Source organism: Scylla paramamosain, chromosome 32, assembly GCF_035594125.1.
Source record: "Scylla paramamosain isolate STU-SP2022 chromosome 32, ASM3559412v1, whole genome shotgun sequence".
Lineage (NCBI taxonomy): Eukaryota > Metazoa > Arthropoda > Malacostraca > Decapoda > Portunidae > Scylla > Scylla paramamosain.
In genome coordinates this window covers 15,774,581-15,785,445 of record NC_087182.1, presented here as the reverse complement: position 1 = coordinate 15,785,445, position 10,865 = coordinate 15,774,581, and the positions used below count along the sequence as shown (strand labels likewise).

Sequence of the window (10,865 nt, the reverse complement as noted above, 5' to 3'; positions counted from 1 at the left end):
GTATACTTTTGAGATATACGTTTTTCTCAGTAATTCATTTCCTTTGGCTGAGTCCAACACAACCTTAAACTTTCTGCGTGCCGTCATTGGTGAAGTGATAATTAATCATATTTTTGTTATTACATAAATACCACGTGACATATATTGTCATTAATCTACCGTTTGTCAAGTCACGTGTTGCCACATCACGAATCTCACACACCAGGTCACCTTCCCCAGTATGTAGCCTATATATTCCTACACACACTCAAAAGTGGTCACATTTTCTTTTTCGGTATGCAGGCATTCTTACACGCATGGGGACTGCTTTAATTTTTATCATAAACTCTCTTTCCTTGTTGTGGATCTCTCTCGTGGTCTGAGTAGCCACAATGTAATATTTCTACCTCCAGCAAAGTGTTTGATGGAACATCCATGCTGTGAAGTGTAAGAGAGACGAATGCTTGTGCTGTGAAGGGTTACGGTGAGGTATTATGTACTACTGTTACGTAATTTGTTGTAATGATACGTGATTAAGTATGTATGCTGAGAAACTAATGAATGAGTTTTCTGGTTATATAATCTTTTTTCCCTCAATTATTCGCTTTACTCGCATTCAAACGCACATTATTAAGAATAGAAGTCTCCTTTACACATAAACCAATACAAGAGTCAACAGTAATGCTTAGTCCCCAAAACCAAGCTGTTAATAGATATAAATCACGATCTCTCTCTCTCTCTCTCTCTTGATTTCCAGCTTTCCTATCGTCCCACCACATACTATAAGAAACTCAAGATCGCCTCCTTTACATATTGCATGAATCTGCATGGTGGCTGTCGACTCTTTCGGATACGTTAATGAAAGTATACGGAAAATATTCACCGCATTTCACGAAGACTGTGGAAAATGTTTGTCTTATTTTGGTAAATTTATGGAGGGTATTTGGTGCACTGCATGTCACTGTATGGCGCTAGTGGTGACAGGAGCTTTCTGAATATCTTATAGTCTTAATATGAATAAATCAAGGCTCTGACAATACATGTTTGCAAATTATGAGTTTATTAAAGCTATATTGTCACATATAATACAAAAATAGACCCTGTAAACTTATATAGTGGATGGTATTTTGTGTGCAATCCATACTAGTATGTTAGTTACAAAACAACACATATAATACCAAATATATTGTCTACACATATTAAGATTGTTCATCATATAATAAGTGATAGAAAGACAAACATTATCAGTGATCACTTACCAAGTATCTAATTGTATATTCTCCATTAATGTCAAGATACATCACACATAGGTATTGATCTACTTACTCACATACAGATTGGTCCAAGGTCCTAAACTGTTTAGCTTTCTTTGATAATAGTAGTGTTGAGCTAATCCTTATCAAAAATATTATGAGAAAAAATCTACAGTACAGTGTGTCATGAAGTGTGAGATTCACATCAATCTGTTGATCAATGAGCAATTGGTATACACATGTTAATCCTGAGATAACTAGGAATTCAATTATGTACTGGATAATGCATAAACTTTCAACCACAGCAACTTTATGACTGCTGATGGCTAATGGCAGTAGCAAAATCTCAGTAGCAATATTAAAAGCACATCCATTAAAAGATATTAACTGCTCACTAACTTCTGCTGTTTGTCACATCTTTAAAAAATTATACTCTAAACTTGCACTACAGGATCATAATATTTCATTGTACTTGTGAACAAGCTATAGCAGCCATTAAATGAACACAGTTCTTTTTTTTTTAAAGTGAAATAGAATTTTATCTACTGCAGAATCTGAATTACAAATACTAAACATAAGATGATTCTAATGACAAGCATACACACACTGTGAATCCTTACAGCATTATTGGAGGTGTTGTAGACATTCACTATCACTCACTGTAATACTGTAGAATCCTCTTTAATAAATTTCACAGGAAGAAAACTAGTTTATTTAATTGAAAATTCAGATCACTAACTTTTACATTAGTGAATTTTTCTCAAAATGTAATATTGTTCCTCTTTACATTTAGGAATAGCCTGCAACTTGATGCAAAGGCTGACCATTGATACTTCAGCATGGTTTAATCTGATATATTTTCAGCATGCTATATTCTCTACCTTTTAATTTTAAATATGCTGGGTTGTGATGTTCCTGTTCATCACTTGTGTGGCACTTACAGCATATGATCAACTGTGTATGATAAATGCTGACAGTGATTAAAGGAAATGGATCTGCATACAAATAAACAATGACAGAAGGAAAAAGTACAGATCTTGATGAAGTAAAGATGCACTGGTTTTGAGAGCAATGTAATGATGGTGTGGGCTTATCTGGCATGATGATGATGGAACAAGCTAAGGAGTTTCACAAAGTTTGCATTAGAATATCACAGTGAGTATAATGAGTGCTTGCAGAGATTCCAGAAGTGCCATGGCATTTCATTATGTAAAGTTTGTGAGAAAAATGACCAGTGAATAAGGAAGGAGCAGCAACGTACATTGACAAGTTTGCCAGGTTTGTTTCCTTTATCCTGTTTCATGGTATTTGTGTTTAATTTAGTACAGTAGCTGTTTCATTTTGCTTGAAAACACTCTTTGTCATAACAGGCACAATATCTTTTTAGGCAGGTGTATTTGAGGTGTTAATGGCTAAACTTTAGTTAATCCTGGAAAATGGCTAATTCAGGGCAGCTCTAAAACTAAGGATGCTGAAATATTGATGGTCAACCTGTACAGAGGAATTGAGAAAATGACAGCAAGTTGTCAGTATGATGTGAAATGGTACCTCTCTCATTATTATTATGTTCAGTCTTCATTATCAGTTTCAACAGACAAAATAATAAATGTACTGGCATATTGCACACAATCCCATGAAAGCACATATAATTTAATTCCACGGTCTGTCCCAAATCAGGAGCTGATTCTGGTCACCTCAACCCTCCCACAAACTATAGCATTAAGTCATTTTACGATAAAATGTATATCATTATAATGGATGATTATAATGTGTAATGTGATGTACAGTGGTGAATAATTAGATATTTCAGACAACTATGCATTATTAGCAATATTTAATATAATATCATATTCATTTTTTTAGTGTCTGGCCAGTAAGACCAGTGGCACACACACACTTTTAAAACTTTGGATATCCCAAATTGTTGGACATTTGGAAAGGGTTTCTCCCTAACTGGTCCAATTTATAGAGGGTCTGCTTTATACACATTTAAGCATGCGAGGGATGGTCTGGAAATGCATCCAGGAAACGCAGGATGCGATAGCTGAGGGTGTGGTGGCACTTTGGAGGAGGGAACTGAGGTATTCAAAAAGGGGGAAGTGAAATTCTTTTTTTTTTTTTTTTTTTTTCAATAATAGCTGAGTGGAATGAACATCCCCACATGCCTGGTGACTGGCCTTCCTTACACACAGGAAGGTTGGTAAGTATTAAAGGGCAATTGACCCACAGTTCCTTGCTCACCCTTGCTCTGAGGCCTTTTGTATAATCTAGGTTATATTTTTACTTGTGTGGTGGAGAAGTGGCCTGGTGGCACACTCTGCAGCCAGGCTAGAATAATACTCCCCCTGAACTTCCTGCACATAGCAAATGTCCACTATAAGAAATGAAGCAAATGGACAGGGAAACCCTTCCCCTTCCCCTGTATTTTAATTCCCGCAATGAAATGATACGTGACATTTCAGCTTGGCTATCTCCCTTGTATTCTTGACTTATATTTCTCTTCATTAATGACGAGGCTTCTCAGAGTCAGGACCTTCCTGGAATTTCCTCTGGTTCAAAATGCTATTCCACTCCAGCACTAACTCTCCATGCCTGGCACTGTTCTGGATGTTCCATCCTCTCCAGCTGAACACTATTTCTCAGTCTCTTTCAAAACACATCTTACATTTTGAGACTCATAAAAGAAGCAACTAGTCTGTTAGTACTACATAAAATGTTTTACTGTATTCACTCTATGTTTTGTGATCTACAGCTTTCATTTGCATAAAATACTGTATACATCAAACTACTGACTCACTACCTTGATCTTGCTTTTGAAACAGAACACACACACACACACACACACACACACACACACACACACACTATTAACAATTATAAGGATGGATTTTTATATATGGAGGAGCACACAGTGAGGAAAATAACAACAATGATAAGCACAAAACTGATTATGCAGCAATTGTGGATGAAAAAAGATAATAAATAAATTAAAAAAATAATAATGGCACACACACACACACACACACACACACACACACACACACACACACACACACACACACACACACACACACACACACACACATATATTCATTTTGTTTATTTATTTATTTATTTATTTTCTTATGCCTATCTGTCAGGGCTAGGACAATGCCTCCTAATGAAGGACTTTGGATCTGACATTTGGGAACCGTCACACCAAGTGGATGCCCTTCCTACCCTTGGACCATGGCCAGGATTTGAACCCATGCACCTGAGGAACCCTTTGCCCCCAAAGCATGAGAGGTCCCACTGCAACATGGCAGCCCCCATATATATATAAAGTAATGAGCAACATGAAAACTGGTCCCATGTTTACCAGCTTGACATGTGAATAAAGACTCAAAAGAAATTGCAGTCAGACAGGATAAAGAAACTTAAGACATGAAAATGGATTAAGAGAGATTAAATGTGTTAGTGGTATGAAGGTACAGTTCTTCAAACAGAAACATAGACATCTGGAATAAATTTAAAAGCATGAGTAATTGCAGTCAATAATACTTTGAGAAAAAATGCTCGACTAATGTACATTTAGAAACTGGGCATTAGAAAACTGCTCAGGTTCTATAGAAGTTACACAGTCAAAGTTAATAAACACACACAAACACACAGGAAATGGCACATCAACAAACTTTCAACACGAGAAACAATAAGAGAATCTGAGCATCCACACTAGCCACACTGTTCCCCAACACTCAGAGGGGCAGGAAAGACCAGCCTTAAGTAGACATGGCAGAACAAAACAATTAAAAAAATATCATAACAACAATTAGCAAATGTTCATTACCTACTTGGGCTGACTGTTCCTTATCACTGCTCCCACCTCTACCTTCTCTCTCCCACTGTATCTCTCCATCACTTCACTGGCAAGCTGCAAATGGCATTGTGGATAGGAATGGCAATAAGACCTGCCACTGTTATCCCAAAGGAGTCTGCCAGTGTGGTCACCCCCATGGCATACTCCTTGTGAGGTTCACTGATCTGTTGGGAAGAGAAGATTGTATTGTTTAATGCATGGACCTCAAATATGTGCACACACACACACACACACACACACTAACATTCCCTAAAAATAAGCTAAAATCTATCTTACCCATAGCAAGGTAATAAACTACAATACATGGCCCTATAACATCAAAGAAAAAGATCTCACCTCTTGAGATACTCTGTAGAAAGTGTTAACATATGCTGCTCCTCCTAGCAAACCTTCCCAGAAAATTAGGAAGAACACTAGCCAGATATTTTTAATCCACCAGTAGATGGCACACGTCAGGAAGAGAACCACATTGATCCACTGAAACAAGGATGGGAATTAAAAAAAAAAGTTCTTGTAATTTGAACATGACACAGAAGCATAGATCTATGATAACTCTACACTTGCTTGATGTTAGAATAAAGAAGTAACTCCTGATAGATAATGACAGATGATGCCTTTCAAATGTAATAAGAGAAATGTGAACACTGCCTTCTACTAGTCAATCCTTACCTCATGTGACTTAATAAAATGCTAATTCTCCTTTAGCAAGTTAAGACTGACAAACCAAGGATTTATGAATGAAAGGATGAGTTCTTGTTTCTCTCACAACATAAATACAAGCAAGTCTACCAATTCAAAGTATATAATTTCCAAACTCTAATGTACACCCTGTAGTACAGAGGCAATGCTCAATAGATGATAATAATGCTGTCTTCTAAATATAAGCAAAGCTATCATATACATATAAATAAAAAAATAAATATGTACTTTAGTTAATAAAATAAAAACACAATCAAGTAATAGAAAAATCTAGTAATGTTAATTTAGTTTTCTTTCTTTATAAACCATAAGGGATACCAATACTTGATTACATTTTGTTGCCTTTATTGTGTTTAACAAAATGAAAAGGATGCAATGCTGAACAATGAAAAATATGGTTTTTAGATTAATAGAAACAATATGAATTTTAATGTTGGTCTTTGTAAGAGAAAATTTGCAAGCTAATAAAACTGATTAATTCTTCCATTTTTTCCCCATACAAAAGGGCATCCTCAAAACAACTGGGAAAAAAAAAACTATGAATGATAAAATATTTTGTAGAAATAATGTGAATTCTCTGGTCTGAAGTCTCACCTGTAACACAGAGGTCTTCCAGATGTGGTTGATGTGTACAAAGTTAACAGAAGACCTGGACACCATGACCCCCACCTGGTAGATCACCTGATACCACCTGTACTGCTCGTGGTGGTCAAGCCAGGCTCGGTCCTCAGGGAAGTACACTAGCTCCAACTGTTGAGCGAGTTGGATTAGGTTAGGTTAAGTTAGGTTATGTCAGATAAGGTGAGGTTTTGTTCCTTATCACTGCAAAATCAACCTTTCAGTGCAATGACTTCTTAAATTTAATACGAATTTGTGATACAGATTAGGATTACAATTTCAAGACACTACCAACAGCAAAGAAATGATCAAGTAGTTAATGCATTAATGCCAGTTGTTTTTTAGTTTGGTAAACATGTCTCTTGTAAAGACATATTATTCTATTACTGGTAGTCAGAGAGTTAAAACTTCACAACAAAGCATCACAAAGAGGTTCAGAGCCACTCACCAAGCCTTGGTTAATCACATACTCAGCCAAATACACCATAAACACAGGGATCATGTACTTCATTAGAGAGGGAAGCAAATTCATTTTCTGGCTAAATGTTAGAGGAGGTGATGGACGGCTTGAAGGCAACATACTCTCTTCTTCCTCCTCACTGATACTACCATACTTCATACAAGGACTGCAGCATTTTGTTCTTACAGGATGTGTGAGAATCACCCAGAAACTGAAAAAGGTAATTGAAGATAGAAGAGATAGAAAAGACAGTCACACACAGTGAAGGTAGAAAAGACATAATCCAATACTCAGTATCTAATATGGTACAACAGAAAAAAATAATACTTCTTAAAAGCTCAATATCAAGCACAAACAGGTAATGGAAAATGGAAGCTGTAATAAATAAAGTAGATGAGGTATTTTACACACTATATAAAAAACATTACATACCCTAAATAAAAAATAAGAGATATTACTCATAGCTCCACACATTCATGCACATATTATTATTATTATTATTATTATTATCAGAGGAAAACATATGTATTAAATATTCTGCAAGCATGTAATAAAAGTTACACAACATTCATTTGGCATTAAATTAGAGTGAAATCTGGCATTAAATTAGAGTGAAATCAGAATCGATTCTATTATACTTGGCCAAGAAGGTGACCCACTGACCTCACGCTCATGATCAAAGGCACCACCAACATGATCAACACTGAGGTGCGGGGGGTGAGTCCAGCAGAGGTGAGCACGGCAAAGGTCACAGCACCAAACACTCCGGCTGCCCCTGTGCCTGACGACCAGGTGGACACAACGTTCCTGGCCACATAGAGCGTTGGGTTAGGTCCCCACTTTCCTCCCACAGAATACTGGGCAAGTGTGAAATGTTGTCAAAAGGTCAATAATTCATGAGTTGAGGTGATTAAGTGCTGTACATTGATTACTATGTTTATGAACTCTTGAGATATTATACATATTTTTTTATTAACACTTGAGTTGAATATTACTGATCATGCTGTTTGTAAAAAGTGATAATTTCTTGATGTGAAAAGTATACTATATATAATTCTGAATAACTAAAAAACTGCATTGATTAAATTATTGGCAACAATATGAATATTAATTTTGTCTTTGAATGACTAAAATAAAAAAGTCAGATTAATTCTTCCCACTGCATTTCTTTTTCCCTTACGAGTGGCCATCCTCCACACAAGAGGAGTAACATCTAAGGAAAAGCAGAATGTAAGAATACATTGCTATGTAAAGGAGATAAGATGCCCATGAAATTCTTCGCACTATGTTGTGGCAGCAATTTTGATAAATTCCTCTGCCAATATTAGAGCAGTAGCAGACAAAATATTAAAGACCTTCATTGATTACAGCCAGCAGGAGATTTACATTTGTGATAATGAAGCTAATAATAATAAATAAATAAAGTTAATTAATTAAGCATATAAAATTAAATAAAAAAAAATAAAAATAAAATTAGATCAAACACAATGCAAAGAAACAGATCTAGGAACAAATATATTGGAGTAACCATAGCTAAACAAAAGAAATGAGAACAAAATAACATCAAGTACAATACTTTTTAAACATGTCTAACAAAATTTCAACAAAAATATGATAAAATAAATACAAACATATTTTCATCGAGTGCCCCAAACCAAAAGTAACTTCAAACCCCAAGTACTTCTGGTCCACACCTGACACTACCATCCTGGTGCCTTGTGTACTTACTCATGGTAGTTGGCAGAGTAGGAGAGGAAGGACACCTCACCAAGGCCAGCACCAGCAGCAGCACAGATCACGCCAAATATTGCCATGATCCTGCTGGTTGCCAAGCCCACCAGCAGGAAGGAACATGTCCCCAGCACCACCACCAGACTCACACGGCCACTGAGGACACAATGTTGGGGTCAGGTTCATGCCTTGGAGGTTGGAATGAGATGAAGTAAGGAGAAAACTCTTGCATGCATTTTGAAAGTACATTCTTACAAATAATTCTACTAGGAAGATGAAAAGGGCCAAGTGCCTCAAATTGGAGAGGGATAAAGTGAAAACTCAGGTTAATAAAAAAGAAAATGTAACTTACTGCATATGAATAAAGACAAACAAAATCTAAAATTTAAAACTGAAGGTGATAAGGAAGAAGACTTTAACTGTATATGAGGAAAGATAAGTATACAATCTCACACTGAGGTTAAATTAACATGAAAACTCAATTTACTAAGGAGGAAAACTTACTGTATGTGAAGGAAGATGAAGGGAGCCCAGAGTTTCATGAGAAGGGAGGGGATGATGTCAGCCAGCAGGACAGCGCCGGTGCTGATGGTGTTGCAGTCACGGGGATTGGTGGTGTTGGTGTCATTGCCCGGTGTCTGCAGGGAGAGGGAGGGAGAGTGTCAGGAGTGGGATAGAATCACTGCTTGTAAACTGGAGTGAGACAATGAAATTACTTAGAGACTAAAGAGACAGTATAATATTATACAGATTGACAATATTAATAGGTGGGAGAGAGATATAGAGAGAGAGAGAGAGAGAGAGAGAGAGAGAGAGAGAGAGAGAGAGAGAGAGAGAGAGAGAGAGAGAGAGAGAGAGAGAGAGAGAGAGAGAGAGAGAGAGAGAGAGAGAGAGAGAGAGAGAGAGAGAGAGAGAGAGAGAGAGAGAGAGAGAGAGAGAGAGAGAGAGAGAGAGAGAGAGTACATAGAATATATTTTACAGGTGCTTTAACTCACTACCAGAATTATGCTTAAAATATTTAGTCAGTACTATTAACTGTATCTACCTCTACCTGTACACCAGGCTAACATCCCTGTAAAGGAAGGAACTTAGCACAAACAAGCCATAGAACCATTCACACTTATATCCATAAGCATTTCCTCATATCTTAATTACTGTAAAAAAAAAAAAATAAAAAAAAAAATAATATTCATGCACATTTCCATTCTTTTTTCTACACTTAAAGCTTGGACTGGAACTTTAAATGAAATTCACATGTATATTGTAGTACATCCATGCATTACATTACACCACTGAAAAAAAATTAAGAATGATGACAATTTAATCAGTATCTTATTGGAAGTATTGGAAGTCTGGTACAGTACTTGAAGGGGGAGCAGCAGAACTAATATTAGGGTAAAAAAAAAAATAAATAAATAGATAAATAAATAAAAATAAATAAATAAATAAATAAATAAATAAATAAATAAAAATAAATAAATAAATAAAATAAAACAAATAAATAAATATATACATAAAATAATAAAATAAATAAATAGGTAAATAAAAATAATAACAAATAAAATAAAATAAAATAAAATAAAATAAAATAAAATAAAATAAAACAGATAAATAAATAAATAGGTACAGATCTTTTGGATACTGGCACAATTTCAGTGCTTTCCATAGGAATGCCACTGTGTTTAACATGGGCATTACACAAGTAAAGAATTACACAAGTAAAGAGATACGTAACAGAATAGCTATTTAAATACCAGGCTGACATTCTCAGTAAAGGAGAGTAGCTGATGCAAGGCAAGGTATGTACAAGCATTCCCACTCACAACCATTCCCTTACACCAAAGCAAACTGAATATAAATAGTTATCAGGTAAATAAACAGATAAATAAATAAATAAATAAAGGAAGTAGATAACTAGCAACCCACCTTCACTACTCTGGTTAGTGCCACATGAGAGGAAAACTTGATTTATATGATAAGTTCATTCCATGACATTGTAATACAATTAATTTCAGAAGATTTCAGGTTTACATCTATTGTACTTTTGTATTCTTACTGTAATGGGCTGAGTGAATCTATGTTACACAAATGCTAGTCTGGTGATACAACACTCAGCATTAAAACTCCTTCACTTTACTTGACCCACTAAAGTCTGAAGCAGTACTCAGATCCAGAACAAGAAACAGCCCAACCATTTTACTGCTTTAATCATAACAAGAAGCTAAATACAGCGAATGGGAAAAAAGACACAAATACAGGCTAGTAATTA

At 35.7% G+C, this 10,865-nt stretch overlaps 1 protein-coding gene across 8 annotated transcripts in view; it reads right to left on the bottom strand.

The window, feature by feature from the left end:
- The window catches only part of LOC135089263 (battenin-like), a 40,979-nt gene that overhangs the window by 20,579 nt on the left and 9,535 nt on the right, over window positions 1–10,865 (bottom strand). For 5 of the 8 annotated variants that reach the window (XM_063984713.1, XM_063984710.1, XM_063984711.1 and 2 more), the window contains 7 exons: window positions 9,101–9,234; window positions 8,594–8,752; window positions 7,529–7,672; window positions 6,854–7,076; window positions 6,382–6,537; window positions 5,425–5,565; window positions 1,023–5,252 (listed from right to left, as the gene is read on the bottom strand). In XM_063984713.1, the coding sequence (XP_063840783.1) occupies window positions 5,127–5,252; window positions 5,425–5,565; window positions 6,382–6,537; window positions 6,854–7,076; window positions 7,529–7,672; window positions 8,594–8,752; window positions 9,101–9,234 (1,083 nt within the window). In that variant the 3' untranslated portion in view covers window positions 1,023–5,126. Of the gene's footprint in view, window positions 1–1,022; window positions 5,253–5,424; window positions 5,566–6,381; window positions 6,538–6,853; window positions 7,077–7,528; window positions 7,673–8,593; window positions 8,753–9,100; window positions 9,235–10,865 lie in introns of those variants that run through there. The other 3 variants (XR_010261436.1, XR_010261435.1, XR_010261437.1) reach the window with 1 other exon arrangement.